At 37.5% G+C, this 17,662-nt stretch overlaps 1 protein-coding gene across 10 annotated transcripts in view; it reads left to right on the plus strand.

Annotated features, from left to right (window-relative positions):
- Positions 1 to 17,662, plus strand: part of trpm3 (transient receptor potential cation channel, subfamily M, member 3) — a 341,244-nt gene that overhangs the window by 106,308 nt on the left and 217,274 nt on the right. For 5 of the 10 annotated variants that reach the window (XM_041256355.1, XM_041256365.1, XM_041256396.1 and 2 more), the window contains exon 1: positions 11,886 to 12,211. The exons of 4 other annotated variants lie outside the window; for them this stretch is intronic. In XM_041256355.1, the coding sequence (XP_041112289.1) occupies positions 12,122 to 12,211 (90 nt within the window). In that variant the 5' untranslated portion in view covers positions 11,886 to 12,121. Of the gene's footprint in view, positions 1 to 11,885; positions 12,212 to 17,662 lie in introns of those variants that run through there. One more of the 10 variants, XM_041256388.1, reaches the window with a different exon arrangement.

The following is a 17,662-nucleotide window of genomic DNA, read 5'->3' on the forward strand; positions in this document are numbered from 1 at the left end:
CTCAACCCAAGGATTCCAAGCCAATTGGCACTACTAATTGGAAGCTGTGTGTGCTTTATCAGAGGGGAAGATTTGTAGTGTCCAGCTAAATCAACCAAGGCACCCATTGGCAGTGACTACAAATCATTAGCAGGTCACCTCAATCAGTTTCAGGAACTTGGGTTCATGCAAATGGACACTGACATTGAAGGTCTCAATGATGGGGATGGCATAGAGGCCATAATGATGACACATCTAGCTGGCTGGCATAAAACAAGCTGCTTGAAATTCAACCAAACAAAGCTTGAACGACTACAGAGGAAATCTAGAGAAGAACAGAAGGCTGGTACTTCATCAGCTGCGCACACACGTTCAAGCCATGCCAACATTAACCTCACAGAGGCCATATGCCTCCTCTGCAATGAGTCTGCTTGCTCTGCAGGCCTTCAGAGATATGGAACGGAACCAGAAGACACTGCATTGCTTGCTAAGCTCGTACCTGTGGACCCAATTGCCCTTGATGCCATGTACCACATCAAATGCCTTGTGAAACCTACAATATAGCAAGAGATGCTGAAATCACAGGTGCTGTTGAGGATCCCAAAGCTCATCTCCATGGCATTGCATTTGCAGAGTTGGTGGCCTACATGGAAGAATCAGTTTCCACAGTCTTCCAGCTAGCTGATCTGGCACAAATGTACAAGATCCGTCTTGAACAGCTAGGTGCTGCTGGAGAGCTAGATTCACACAAGACTTAAAATTAGATTACTATCTGTTTCCTGATCTAAAGGCACATCCACAGGGAAGAGATGTACTTCTGTCATTTGATGATGACATTGGTGGTGCTCTTAGGAAGGCGTTTGACCATGATAGCGCTGCAATGCATTTGGCATGAGCAGCTCAAGTCGTGCGCAGAGAAATCTTCAACATAAAGTTCTCATTTGATGGGTCATTCAAGTAAGGATCCCAGCAAGATGCTATACCATCATCCCTGTTAGATCTTGTGAACATAATACATGAGGGTTTAAACATTAAACATCAAACTCAGGTTGTCACAACAACCAGCACAACATCAGCTCTCTCCATATCTCAGCTCCTGATGTTCAACAGTGTGAAACATGCACCTGTGGATTCCTCTGGTACAGTTTGTCACAATCGTGACCATGAAACACCACTTCCACTGTACATTGCACTGAAGATCCATGCTGTCACACACATGAGAAACCTCAGTGACACATTCTTCAGCCTGGGGATGTGTGTTTCATATGACTGTCTCCTGCAATTGACATCAGACATAGCCAATGGGGTCTGCCAACGTTTTAGGATGGATGACGATGTGTGCCCACCAAAAATGCACCATGAACTCATCACGACTGTAGCAGTTGACAGCAACAGCAAATGATTAATTTAATGGCACTGGCATTTCACTTATGCAGCATCCATCCCATCAGTTTGCAGGACTTGATCGTAGTGTGTTGTTCATCTATCAAACCTCTTCCTTCACTAGGTCAGTTGCTCCTCTGCCACCAAAATACACAAATGTGCCACCAGCTGCTTTGAAGACCGAGCAGTTCACTGTACCTGCTGTCCGTGGTCCTGTGAGACCCCCAAACTTATAGACTATTGCACGGGTTGCAGAGGCAGAGTCAGAGTGGCTCAATACATTGATGGCAGCTATCAAGAAGCAGCAGTTAGACAGGATGGATTGGGTATCTTGGGCTGCCTACCATGCTGACATCCAGAAAGCAGGGATCCCCTCTGTAGCAATCAGTGCACTGTTGCCATTGTTCCTGGACAGTGCACACTCAGTGGCCATAATTAAACATTTCATGGTCATTATCCAAGCAGCAGTTTAGCACCTCAACCCTGGTCAAGTCCCTGTTCTTGCTGCTGACCAACCACTGTTGCCTTGCCATGCAAATCCAGTGGACTTAGCCAACCACCCTTGGAGAGGACCACTTTGTCATGTTGCTCAGCAGGCTACACATCGAGATGGCCATCTTGAAGGTAAGTCCCATGATTATTAAATACACTACATGAAGCAAAGATGATTAAACAGTGATAGAAGATTTCTGTCTGATATGTACAATCCAGCAGCAACCTATAACTGCAGTGACAACATTAATTATACTTTAAACATATTTATTCTGGAATACTGCAGTAGTAGATGCAAATGAACTTAATGCTGTATTCGTTTTATATTTTCAGGTACTGGGAGACTGGCTAGATGATATCAGATGGACAAGTGCTTTAGTGCAGGTCAACATCGCAAGCAGTGGTACAGCACATTCCTTCATTAGAGCTAGCCATGTGACGAAGACCTGGCATGCACACCAAGTCACAGCTGCAAGTATCCACACACTACTGTACCAAGCATATGCATCAGCATCGCGGGGTACAAGCTGCATTCCTGAAAGATGTCATATCATTAACTGTGGCGGTTGAAGAGATGGGAAATCCGTTTCTGTAAGAAAGTCGAGATCTAATGGTCCTTGACACTGGAAACAGTGGCAGAAACAGTGAGGAAGGCTGAAGCCCTTGGTGAGGAACAGTACAACAAATTTGTTGAGGAAAGGCTTGTTCAGTCTACAAAGCCTATCACAGATGCATTGCCCAAGAACAAGTTATCACTGTTCAGTCTCTCATCTGTGAAGTCACCTTCAAAGCAAAAGATGCAAGTTGCAGCATTAAAGAATGACTGCAATCTCTTCTCGCGGATGTATATCTCCTGTCAAACAAGAGATGGAGATCTGGATCAATTCTTCACCCATGAAAACCAGGCAGCCCTACTAACACTGTCACTGGCAGGCAAACTTCGGCTTGGTACAAAGGCAGTCCTCCTTTGCTGCCTTTAGTCAGAGGAAACCCAATCAACAAACACCCTTGTTGTCAATGGAAAATTCTTGGATGGCATTGCTGGTGTTCGACGGTGAGTTGTCCCCACTACAGTAATCTCCAAAAACTGGAAAGACTTTCTACCTGTTGATGACTACAAAACTGAACTGTTCAGCTTCCTGTCCCAACAAGTGACAAGCCTTCCAACTGAAGGAGACAAAGCCATCTATGCAACTGATGAAAGGGATGACTTGTGCTCCCTGGCTGACGCCGGCGTCCCAAACCTGACCCCCTGCTCCCACGAGGAAGCAGACACCCACCTCCTCCTACATGTGTTAGATGCTGTACAGAAAGTGTGCAGGAAAGCATATGTACGCACAGAAGATACCGATGTTGTGGTGTTGGTGATTGCCTCGTTCAACCAGATCAAGCCTGACGAGCTGTAGGTGGCACTTGGTACTGGATCAAATTTACGGTATGTACCTGTCCATGAACTGGCTGCTGCGATGGATCCTGGGATTTGTGTCACTCTCCCTGTCTTCCATACATTCACAGGATGTGACACTGTCTCTGTGTTCAGCAGGAGAGGTAAGAAAACTGCCTGGGACACATGGAAAGGTTTCCCAGAGGCTACCGAGGCACTTGAATACCTCCTACTGATGCAAACTGACATCAGTAAATCGATGTCAGTACTGGAGTGGTTTCTGGTGTTACTCTATGACTGCTCGAGTGACATCAGAGAGGGCAATGATGCCAGGAAGCAGCTATTCACACAGAAGTCAAGAAGCCTGGAGAACATACCACCAACACAGGAAGCACTGTAGCAGCACATCAAACAGGCCAGTTACCGAGCCAACTGCTGGAAACAGGCTAGAACATACATACAGTACCTAGAACTAACACAGCTGTCTTTTTAACGGTATATTAAAATGCATATAAAACTACTGCAGCATTGCACGCTACGAAACTGTTCTGCGTTAAATGTAGTAAAAACAGCATGTTTATTTTAATATACTAAACATGGTGCTTACCTTTAATTCTGATTTCCTTGTATTTTCCCACAATGTATTTGTAAATCAGACATTTTGATGTTGTTGTTTATTTTACTTCAGGATATTGTCTGTGACACAGTTTTTGCAGCCAGATTGCAAATGCTGGGCTATAAAACAAAGTGGTTTAAGCAGCTCAGAGATGACTTTTGACATGCAGTGGGAGCTTATGACACTTTGTTTGATTGTTTTATATACTGTTTTCTGTTTACCCTTTTATTTTGTGCCTGAGTTTAACTCTGTTGGCTATTCAATGATAATTTCCATCTCCAGTCTTGCAATAGCTGGTTTGAAACACTATTATTCAGTAACTTGCTGTGCAGTCCTGGGTCTACTGATGGTTTGATATGTTTGATATATATATAAAAGTAAAAAAAGCACAGACAAATCAGTGGAGAAAAAAGGCAGCTCCGGAAGTTCTAGTGTTAATCAGTGTCACAAAGACGGCTGCAGTGGGTGACGTCAGACCAGAAACAGGAAATAAATGACAGAGAGAGGTGGAGTTTGATGGAGCTGAGCGAATGGTTTCGCTCACCATTTAATAAATGAACAGACAGCCAGAAAATAAACGGTTGTAACAAACACAAAAACACAGGACATGGCACATTCGCCAAAATAAAAGAGACAATTAAAACGGACTAACACTACACAAAACACGGTGAGCAGATATTTTAACTTTACGTTATTATTTTATTATTTATTACCTCCGTCTCTAATCCCATTCTCCACTCACCGAACACCAAAGAGTGGGTGAAAACATGTAGCTTTTATGCAGCTGTACCGAGACTCGATTGCTAATCAATCATTCAATTGGAGTCGCGGTACAACTGCACGTGAATTAATAAAGTGCAATTCCCCGTGCTCACATATTATTATGTTTTACTTGCATGTGAACTGCTGTGCAATCCTCTCAACAAAATACAAATATACATTTTAAACACTTGTTACACAGACCCTTTTACATCCTGTGTACCAATGACTATACACCAACATTAACACACAACATATAACAGAAAATACATACAGGGGCAGGCACTTTGCCACAAGGAGTTATGATCATGTGTTATGACACATGGTGATAAAATAGCAAATAATTGTTGTCTCTCAAGGTCAGGCTGACCTGCTGAAAGTTCCAAACCACCCTTATCAGGCAAAAACATCTTTTTTAATTAGACTCAGAACCTTAAAACATTCTGATCCAGCGAGAGCAGAATTGCAAACTATATAGAACTGAGTTAATATGCTAGAAGCAATCAAACTAGGTTTGATTATAATAATAAAAAACAAAATTATTTAAATAAATAAGAAACCTAATATAAGATAGATAAGATAAGATATAAGAGATTGCTACATTGAAGTATCTGAATTAGAACTACATGTTATCATTTAAAGTATAAACTGTAACTTATATATACAGTGAACCGATTTGTAACCTCATCCTTACCTGTCTGTAGTAAAAGCAGTGTTGGAGATGACTTATTTGTTTTGGCTGAAGCAAGGATTTTTTCTGATGGTCAGTGATTTAAAAGCCAAGATCCTCTCTATAATGAGCTATCTCATTAATATTAACAAACAAAATACCTTTCGGATAACAGAAGGTAGGAGTTTATATTAAAATAATCATTTTTCATCAGTTCTTATCAGGCAAGTAACAGCTTTGCTTGAAATGATGTTTGAGAGCTATAAAATGACTTAATGCATGAATTTGGAAAATTGCTTACAGTGGAGTTTCATATTATTTAAAACACAAATATTGGCAAGTAAACAAATCTGCTTTTGCAGGCAAATTTTTGAACCAGTGGTCAGGTTTAGTCCAAGAATGGCACAGTTAAATAAGGCTGTTATATTTAACATGTTAATTATAAATAAATTTAAATGGAAATAACTAGACTGACCACTGTATGCCTAGCACTTTCACACAAGGGCTTATGATAAACCCCTACAGTCTTTGTTCAATAAACTGTTAACACACACACACACACACACACACACACACACACACACACACACACACACACACACACAAAAACACACCTGTATATGAAAGTAAGCTAATCTCAAAAAGTGAAATATGCTGCTCAGAGGAAATATGTTGTAGACCCAAGTTAATATAATCACACAAAAAGTTATATATAAAACAGCATCTCTTTTAATACACATATACAATTGTATCATATTCTATTGTATTGTATTATATCAAGGATCCTGGGACTTTGCTTCACCTGACTTTTTAGCGAAAGAAGGGGTTGAAAAAGAAAACTATGTGATCATGTTCCAATGAGTTATATCCAATTAATTTTGAAGGTTTTTATGTAACTCCAGTTAGTTTTAAAAAGAGTTGACTGGATCCTTCTAGAATATATCATTAACTCAAAGATAAGAACTGTCAAGGCAGATTGATGATCAGATTTAATTGGGACTCCTGATGTATTCAATGAAGGGAAAATCCTATATAAGCCCAGAGCAAGATCTCATTCGATACCATTGATCTTGATCTTGCAAGCTGACGTGCTCCATGCTCTGAGGGTCTCTGAAAAACTGATTGCTATTTGAGTTGAAATCACAAGTCTCTGCCTTTCGAAGACATTTCTTATTTTTTATATCTCCTACACTACACCTTCATATACTGGAAGGTAAGCATATATTTTAATTTATATCTCATTTATATTGGATGCATTGCTATAAGGTATAGAAATTATGTTTTAGTCTTAAGAGAGTGACATATTGTATGTTGTAGGATTTAGTGGTGGGCGCATTAGCTTTTTGCATTTTATAGCCTGAAAGCTACATATATAATAACTATATTAATATTACTGTATTGAAGTCCTAATGCTGTTAAACCTGTAAAAGTAGTGGATCACCCAGATTGCTTATTACTTGGGATTTACGGTGTACTGCACAACCAACCAATCAAATTTTTAAAGCATATAATAAACTGAAAGGGCACTACTACTGCTCAGATTCATTAAAACTTCAAATTAAATGAGTCTGTGTGATTTTATTGCTTATTAAAAAGTTGTCTGGACAGATAGCATGCCCAGTGCATGAACAAAACCACGTACAGTGGTTTAGAACATCTCTGTCCTCCTTAAACATCTCTTCTGGGTTTAAGAGTGTGCTCAGAGCATATAAATAAATAAAAAGAGTATGTGCAATTCTAACAGTTGGTGTCCACAACATGGGCCAAGCTAATTAATGATCCATATAGACTAATCAAGAAAATCACTATTAAATAAAAATCGACCAATATTTTTTATTAAAATTGTTTAACATTTTAAAACAAATAATAAAATCACTTAAACATTTTAATCCCATATGCAATTTTGTAAGGTAAATTGGGTATGGACATTTAAACCCAGAAAACCAAGGTTATGCTACACCAGCAGATGCGGTGACCTTAACTCGTGCACAAACCTTCCGGTAAAATAAGGTCTAGCAAAAATATAAAAGAAGATATTGAACAGGCTACTGCAGATAGTCAAAATTATGGCAGTAAAAAGGCTTACAATAGATGATCTTATTAAGCGAAGCAAAGAGATAGCAGAATCGGCTACTAATCTCTTGGAAAGATTATTCCAGAGTTTTGGACAGGGTAATCAAATAGAAATTGCAATGAGTGACAGTGAGGAATCATTACATGTGGGGGCTTTCATGGAGATCGCCCTGAGAGAGAGAGAGTGAGGAAACACAGGCTGGCAGAAGCCTGCAAATATGTTAGTCAGGAGATAAATGAGAAGCTTTAGTATTCTACCTCTAAATCAGAGGAAGAGAAACTGATCACAGAAAAAAAGGGAGTGACCTCTTAAATGAGTTGTTAACCTTTCAACTGGGAGCAATAGATCCAAAGAGAGGAATAAAAAGAAGTTAAGCAAGCAAAGTAGTGAGTCAACTGGAGCAGCTGCAGGTAGGGACTGTTCAGTCCACCCAGAGGGGCGGCAACCAGCAAGGAGAGAGGGAGCTCACAGGCTACACCAAGTCACTCGTATAATCTGAGGCAGGGTCCTAAAGAGCAGTCGAGATTATGACAGAGGAGGTAGAAGATTATTTAAAATAATTTACTTAAAAAAAACTATAAATATATATATATATATATATATATATATATATATATATATATATATATATATATATATATATATATATATATATATATATATATAAAATAAATCAATTAAATTAAAGACCAGGGTATGAATTTAAGTACAACATTATAAAGAAAAGGTTAGCCGTATCTCATCACACGGTAATGGGGTTATTTAATTATGCAAGGAACACAGTGCCAGGGTACTCAGTATTAACAACCAGTATCAGAGTATACCCAGGAAATATTTTCCTGGACAGAGGAAGATGAATTTAGGCTTAAAACAGCTTAATGTACTTGTAACAGGGGAGGTCTGTGCTGACTGTTTGGCGTAAACGTGGTACTGCAGGAAGGGGGGCAGCAGCCTCATAGAGTGACATATTGCAGTGACACGAAGAGGTGGGGAAGAGGGTATGTTGGCTTTCCCTCTCTGAGTAGCTGAGAGGTGGGCCTGGGGGGTTTGAGTCTGGGGGGCAACCCAGAATGCAGTATAGGAATCTCAGTTGCAAAAAAAAAAGAAACTCAACATCACTTTGAAGCGGTGTAAGGTTGCACGAAAATGTGATTTAGAAGTCAGGGTTAATGCATATCAAATAGCAATTCATGCATGTAGCCAATCAAAGCACAGTGGGGGGAGTAAAGTTACAACCAATAAGGATTCAACTTTCCCTTTAAGTGCACCTGTGTGTCTGGAATAGCGAGCGGATGGCATTTTGAAACCAAACAAAAAAGAATAAAGGAGACAAAAGTGCAACAAAATAAAAAATGTCCAGCAGCCCAAGTGAGGAGGATGACTAAGCCCCTCAAGCAAGGCTACAATTTTTTTTTTTTAGCAGCCTGGAGGTGGAGAATGAATACTTATGAAATAAAAAAAAAAAAAAAAAATCTATAAGGCTTTGTCTGACCTACCTGGCACTTGCAGCATCTGCAACCTCCACCACTGGGGTTTCAAGTTCAGCATCTGCTTCCCTCAAACCCTGTAATCTTTCCTCTGTAAGTTCAACATCCATTACGGAGAGCTATGTAAAACACAACCAGCCAGGATGGTATTGATAACTTTCCGAGGAGTGTACTGTAGTGTTCCCCCAGAGATATCCAAACATTGGAATCACATTTTGAGGATTACAAATGTTATCTCAATTGCAGTATGAGCACATTTAAAGGTACAATAATACTTATGTTTGGCAGGGGTCATGGGGTTGAGCAACAGTGTCAGTAGCCACTGCTTCAGTGGATACCCATTGTCCCCTATCAACCAGCCTCTCAGACTGTCATCTCGCTGAAACGCAGCTGCCACCTGCGAATTAGTGAGGATAAGAGTCCTGAGGGAGCCAGGATAGTTTGCATACACATTTGTAATGTAGTTGTTGGCATTACACAATTCTTACATGTTGACAGAATATGTTCCCTTGTGATTTATGTAGAGGTGCCTATCTTGTTTGGTGAGTGTAGCTGTACATGTGTGCAATCGATGGCTTCCAGGACACCCATACCTCCCAAGAAAACCCTGCTTTGTATTTTGTTGCAGCTTGTGAGAGACAGGGCAATGGAAATTCTCCTCCCCGCTTTACTAAAGCTGCAGGTACACCTTGCACTGCACAGTCGACTGGCTTATGTCTGCAGTAAACTAGTAACCCACAGTACATTGGAACGAGCCAGTGGCACACAATCTTAGTGCAGCGGGTACCCTTAGTGCTATAGACAAACAGTGTGCCCTCCGCATCTCTCCTTCCAGGTCAGCCTGAAGCAGTTGGCAGATGTCAGTGATTGTTTGTCTGCTGAGACAAAATGGTGGTAGGCATTTCCTGACTTTTGTAGCTTCAAGCTTAAACAATAACTATTTTTATAGAACTATTTTTGTAATGAATAGATAAATAGGTATTTATCATTTTATTATAATTTGAACTAAAATCCCATCTTCTAGATCCAGCCGTACATAGTGGAGAAAATCTGACTTGTGGGTAGCTGTGGGTATGTAGGTTTATGAACAAGGTCAATCAAAATCTGAGCATATTGACAGTGGGGCTTGAGTGGTTTTTAACCTTTTGTGAAAGAATTCTGACCCTTTGTCTTATCAGCTACAGCATGTTTTAACATAGTCATGAAAATAGTGAACTTGCTTTATACTACACAGTTTGAGAGATTTCATATTCAGTGTTTCTGAGAATTTAGTTTTTTCCTAAATCTTACTTTGGAATATGTTCTGCATTCATTCAAATCAAACGGCAGCTTGATCGGGCAAATCGCAAGGTTCAAAATTATGCTGCGTTGCTAATCAGATGCAGAGCTTGATCTAAGGAAAGCAATTATCTGAATGCAGTTGTTTAATTTAGGTTTAAACATTAAACATTATACATTTGCAATTAGTATTATTTGTAAAAATGTTCATGCCAATATGTTTTTAAACAATATTATACCCTTTCTCTTCCTCTGAACAAATCAATGTCAAATGTGTGAAATATTACATTTTCACAATATCTTAAAACTTCAAGTCATGTATATACAATAATTAATCTTTATTTCACTGACAAAATAGATGGTAATAATTGTACTTGAAATTTAACCATGTGATTACTTTAGAATCTTTTTTGAAATAGTGTGTAGGAGAATTAAAATAAACACAGGTTGCCATGGAAATTTATATTTATATAATATACCTTTATATATTATATATATATATATATATATATATATATATATATATATATATATATATATATATAAATTCGAACTCTAAAGACAACGATAAACTGTATTAAATTATCTGATATTACTAATTTATATATACCAGTTTATATTAAAAGGGTATATGGTTATTAATCGACTGTTTTATGTAAAACTAAAGCTGAACTTCCCGGTATAAAAGTTTCGAAATTTTCAAAGATTAACACCTATTTTATTAATTCCTGTTTTTTTTTTTTTTTTTTTTTAAGATGTAAGATGTAAAACACCTCTTAATTTTTCAAAAAATGTAAGAATAGAGGAAACAGTTTGAAAATATGGCCCGAAGTGTCTAATTTGCAATACTAATTTCTACCTTTTACCATAGTATTGAAATGATAACTTGACAGCTGAAAATATTTGTTAAAAACATGTCCTACTCCAATATTGTTTAAATTTGTCAAGGAGAGGAAACAAGAACATACTGTAGGCTGAATGAATAATAAATGAAACAGCTCTGCAGCATAAATCAGATGATTAGATGCATTAAAACATAAAGACATAGAATATGTCAACTTTTTGTTCTTGATTTCATAGAACATTTCACAACTGCACAAAACATTTTAGATTACCTTGTGAAGATAAAAATCAGTTATTCAAAAATGCTTTGAACCAGTTCAGAAATTAATACCATACATGCCATAATATAAACATGCCCAGGTAACTGGCTTTAATTTTGGAAAGCAACATTAATTAAAATTGTATCAGTGATGCCTATTTGAAGGAACCTCTATAAGTACACGATATAAAAATGCCAATAGGGTTCAACTGGACAGATGGTGGGATTTGATAATCACTTTTTTGTAAAAATGAATGTCTCCTTCGCTCTTTAGATGTCATCCAGCTGTACAACCCCTTAGGGAAAACTACCATTTGCTAAACACATCTCCTGCATTAAGCTTTGAACAATGAAATGATACACTGTTTTTCTTTCATGTTCTCAGCCTCCTTAAAATAGCTTTGTCAAATACAGTAGAAGGGGAAAATCCCCTCTGGCTCCTGCATGCATGCTTTCAGTCGTAGAAAGCACACCCACCTCAGAGCCTGACCTGCATGTTCTATTAGATGAGGAGATACCCTTTTTTTCTCCTAGTCGCAGGTATGTTCTGCAGAGAGAGAGAGAGAGAAAGAGAGAGGCCATCCCTTTTTGTCTTGAAGATAGTGCAGCCCTCCACTGAGCAGCAGCAGCCTGATTGCTTCTAGTCTGCCTGCTTGTTTGGTATGCATGAGCACAGCTGCACCAAAAGAGAGGAGGCAGATTTCTTGAGGTTGATCAGATGCTAGAAGCAACTGTACTTTGCCACCATTGAAGTAGTGGGAAGTGCCAGTTCTCTAGTACCAAAGAGAGGGAGCTGTTGTTGGTTACTATGGTCATGGGGAATTCAGTGGACAAAAAGAGACCAGCCTAACACTTTTGGCTATCCAGGTTCACAAAGTGGGATTTAAAAAAGGGGTAATGAATCAGCTGGATGCTCCCCGGCCTCTGAACTGGACCATTCGGAAGCTGTGCCATGCAGCTTTTCTCCCATCAGTTCGACTTCTAAAGGTATGGGCAAGTTTTCTGTTGAAATAAATGTGATGGTTTTGGAGGTTTCTCAGCAGTGTGTCAGGCAGACTCTACCATGAAAAGCTTTTCAGACTCTACCATTAAAAATCTAGTTGCAACTTGAATTATTAATTTATTCAAAGAGATTAAGGGATTATTCATTATCTTCTGATATTTTCATGCAATTTTGATTTATCTGAGTTATAATTGCCACTGTGTGATACATTGACTATGTTGCATGCTATTTGCAGTTGTATTTGTAATCTTTCTAATACTGTCGTACTAGAGATTTCTAAAGGCATTTTATAAACAGAGGGCAAAGTAATGATGAAGTGTTTTTTCAAGGCTATTTTCTTCACGGCAAGGAGAATTTACAGTAACTTTTTTGTTGCTCTTTTATCAGTTGTCAAAAATTAAAAGTATGTATTTCCATATGCAGAACATATGGTGTACAGATTACTTGTCGGGAGATTTTTGACCAGCCAGCTGTACTAAAGAGCATCTAAAATAAATCCTGTGTTTGATTACTACTTAATAGCATATTTTGTACAGTGTACAGTATCTGATAGTTATCTGTTGTACACAAGAGTATTACAAATAGGGTGTTAATCATACCGATTCACAGTGTTCAAAGTATATAAAATCCCTTGTATGGGTACTTAGTATGTGTATGCGTGATGTACTCATTATCTTTCACAGAAAAGTCTGTACAGTATGTGCTTGTATATGTAAAATAACAAAGACTGTGTAAGGCAACGTAGCAACGTAGAAGAGAAACAGATGGTTATTCTTTAGAAATACTGACAAATGTGTTGTTAATGTTATAACTCACTTAACTTCCCCACCTGCCTAATAATGAAATCAGTAGCATGTAAGGGTTTGCATGACCATGTTTGTTTTAGCCTTGAAGAAACAAGCCTGCAGTAATCTGTTTATTCAGGCCAATAAGTGCTTGCAGTTTTGTATGAAATCTGAACCTAATTAATCCTTGCACTTTTTTTCATAAGAACCTATTTTGGTAAGCTATATAAAAAGTATTCTTTGGGCGATAAAACCATTATATTTTTTCAGACTATATATATATATTATATCATTATATATATCATATTATATATATATATATATTATATTATATATATATAATACAGTTTTTACAAAATGTGCGTTTCCCACCCAAGGGGGGGTCGGATTTTTTGTGAAACATCACACTGTTAGGACAATATATATATATATATAAATATATATATATATAATCTATATATTTATATATATTATATATATATACACACACACACACACACACACACACACACACACACACACACATGATGTGTGTGTGTGTGTGTGTACCTACATTACCTTTTCCTTTTTAATTTTGCACCTTTTGGTACACATCAGTTTTCATTTTTCTAATTATATATAATAGCCCTTTTTCTTATCTGGTTTTTTAACCTTTTTTGATCAATGAATTGCACTACTTATTTTAAAATAAACAATATTAAATGATGTGTGACATAACCCAATTTGTTTAATGCAGCTAATTGCAGTCCACGGTTGATTTGCATGTGTTTGAGATACAATTTTCATGTATCAGTTTAATGAATGCTGTATATACCGTAACAAATGTAGGAATGCATCAGCTGCTTTACATTTACCTCTTTTACCTCTTTAAAGAATGTTACTAGAAGTAAAATCTACCCTTGTGTTTTACAATTTTACCCACAAGTTTGAAATAAAAATGCATTCTCAAAATAATACTTCATTTATTCCTGAAAAGTGTTGCAAACACCCCCATCCCCTCCCCCTGGACTTTGGCCCATCCACTTTTAGGATGTATTCACACTGGGTCCGTTTAGAGGGTTTGGGCTACACTCGTACGGTTCGATATGTTTGGTGTAAACTGTGAACAACAAAGTCTGCTTGGGAAATGAACTGTCCCGAATCCAACTAAAGAGGGTCTTGATCCGTTTGTCAAACGCGCAGTTTGGTTTGCTTGCTAAATGTCAATGTGAACAGCTGCCGGACTCATAGGACACATAGGAAACGAGCTATACAAGGGTAACCTGACTCGGAAGTAAACACTTCGCTCATAGTTTAAAGTTCATATTCTGAGAAAACAAGTCTGGCAAAAATGCCTTTGCAAACTACATTAGGGTTACCAGACATTCTGTGAAAACTGCGATTGTCCGTTTCAGCCTTAATTTGTTGTCCTAGTCGGAAACAGTAAAATTGTTAATTGTCTCGATTTTGCTATTTAATTTTTTTATTTAAATACAAAACTACATCAGTGTGCTCCACAAGTTAATAGCAGAGTAATGTATTAGGTTGTGATAGTGCCATTCAACAATAATAAAAATAAAAAAAATAACCAATTATGTGGATTATTTGTTTAATCATTGTTATTATGGGTATACCTTATGTTTAAATGGTAATAGCTGATCTATTTTTTTAAATATGGCTTTTTGAACATGTATCAGGTGTTGACTAGATGACATTATAAAGAACACATTGAGTTGTGATCTGCAATACTTTTACCCAATTTTTAATTTTTTAACTGTTATTGTGTTATTATATATTGTTATTTTAACAGCTTTAGAGTTTCTATGGCGTCTGTGAATTGAAATAAAAAACCTCCCAGTTTGTCACTGTCGAAATCTGGACAGTGGGAGAAACTGAAGCTCTGACAGAAATTTGGTCAGACACCAAAATCCAAGCTGAACTGGAGATAACTGGAGAAAAAAAATTGTAAAATCTATTGTCGTTTCTTAAATTACTTTGTTTAATGCCGACAGTAGGAGAACCGTGCAGAATTGCATAAACTGCATTATTCTCCTACTGTAGGCATTCAATACATGTAATAATTAAAATAGTGAAGTGCTCCCTCAGTGCTTTCTTCCACAGCAATATATATATATATATATATATATATATATATATATATATATATATATATATATATATATATATATATATATCATCATATCATATCATATCTGAATCTAAAACATACTATATTAAAAACTGGAGCAATACATCAATAGCTGCCAGCTGTCAATATGCCTTGCAGGATAATGTAAACATCCAGTTCACACACCATGTAAATGAATCGAGGTCACTTGAAAACTGCACTGTGAATACAGACTCAGTGCTGAAGAAAAATGGAAAAGGACCAAAAAAAAAAAGAACTTTAGTTCATGTCCAAATTAACATGTTCTCTTTGCTCGCAGATAAGTGTGAACAGCACGCACATGGACACATTGTTTCAAACTAAACAAAACCAGACCAAGTCCGTTTGAAACGGACCAGTGTGAACACAGCCTTAGAAAGTTTCCGGCACCGTTTATCCTCAGGATTGTTAATATCTAACAGAAATACAGAAATTGGGACTAGGACATAAAGCAAATAATAAAAACTCTAAAGATTTGATTCACTAGGGCAGAGGTTTTCAACCGGGGGTCAGGGGTATGGAGGACGACTCAGAAATGCAAAAATAAAAAGGAAAGTAAAAGAAAATAATGATCTTGAATTGATTTTTTTTTTACGGAATTATAAGTTATCTCTAAAACGCTATGCATTAATATTTCATTTTTGTTTAGCAGCTCAAATCTTTATAGAAGCCATGAACAGCATAAAAACATAACATAAAATCCTGTACATACTTTCCACCTGTACGCATGCTTGATTTCGATTGAGTGGATTTCCACTCTGATATTAGGGTGGGTGAAACTGGCAATTCTGTCTGTGGACAGCGCTCTGTGCTGCTCACAAACTTTGCTATTTTCAACGTATAATTGAATACTAATCAGTGAAACAATCGTTATGCACTTTTTAGAAGTATAATGCTCCGGTAAATCTAAATAACCACAATACTCATACTTTGACTGTTGTTTTGTTTTGTTTTATTTATTAGGCACGGCTTCATTTTAGTAAGAGCAATAGTGGCTGGTTGAATTTGTTGGCATTGACTGGACTATCAAAATGCAGTTTGAGAAATGTCAGGCCTGTTGTCCTCCTTTGGTTTTACCCCTGTGTTGGACTGCAATGCAACTTCATTTACTGTATACAGTAGCTTTTATCCACACCAAACCACTTTTTAAACATACAGCTACACAGTTCATGCACATTCTTCCACTTTCTTTTGACCCAAGTAATTATTGTTGTTTTTTGGCTGCTCTTACTGGGAAGTAGCTGTCCTCAACCAGGAAGAATAGGTGCAAAGGAAGAGTTCTAATCGCTTCCACACCGTGTGACTTCTTAAGAGTGACTTCACTGCAATGATCTCTGTTGATTGAGTTCAGTGCTGCTTTACAGCCTAAACACATCTGTAAGTTTCATTTCCCCACATAATAAATGGCTTTGCCTCAAGCTTTGAGCAGAAATTCTTTAGGCATCTTTGGGCTTCAACAACAATTCACCCACCATGCTAGATTTAACTCCAGACTACTCCATATGTCAGACCATTATAACCAAATTAAAGTGAGCAGTGCATTTGAATATGAGGTCTCTAGCTTCCATAGAGTTTCAGTTTATGGACACATTATGCTGATCATTTTATCTACAACTGTATAACTCTTACGTTTTCAGATTGAAAATTTCATCTCAGATGAGGAAAGAAATAAACAATGCTGATGCAACATAAAAGGAACTTTTCCAACTAATTATTGTCCCCAGCTTAAACATCACTCAATGCTACTACTCAGTGACATTTTCTATAGGCATTTTAATGATCATAGTAAGGCAATGTAATTGGACTGCATCATAATAAAGTGAACTAACTGTTTTTTTAGCAAAGCTGCAAATTAATAAAAGGCACATTATTAAACAAATGGCACACTGTTACATTATGGACATTACCATTAGTGTATGTCAAAAGACTTTTAAATTATACTAGAAAAAGTTATGAGTATGAGCAAAAAAATACCCTTTGTCATCTAAAATGCAACTGTGTCAGTCCATGGAACTGCGATACATATTCTCTATTGATTCCTATAATAGTAGAGAAAAGCACTGCTTGATATGCAGGTGATTGAGACGGAGGTTGGAGCTGACACACCTGCAGGCATACAGGTTTTATTTCAAGCAAACAGCTCACATGACACTACCAGCAATGGCAGCGCAAGGAGAACAAACATTAAAATGTACAAACAAGCAAAATAAAACATTGTACAAAAACTAACAAATAGAAAGAACCATGAAGACGGCCTGCGCTACTCACCTACACAGGAGGTCCCACTCATACACCTTGCTTTGTTGGGATTTAAACCCTGTTTGGTAAACAAACCCCAACCCTGGTTAAACACACAGTCATCCTCAGTTTCGGTTTCTTCTTCAACAATTAAACCCGACTCCGGTTACACACCTGGTCATCGGCATTTTCGGCTTCTTCTTTTTAAAGCTCCAATCCTGGTTAAGGCACACATTCATCAGAAGGTTTCAGCTGTTTGTTTTGAT

The sequence above is a fragment of the Polyodon spathula genome, chromosome 1 (assembly GCF_017654505.1).
Source record: "Polyodon spathula isolate WHYD16114869_AA chromosome 1, ASM1765450v1, whole genome shotgun sequence".
In the NCBI taxonomy this organism is placed as follows: domain Eukaryota; kingdom Metazoa; phylum Chordata; class Actinopteri; order Acipenseriformes; family Polyodontidae; genus Polyodon; species Polyodon spathula.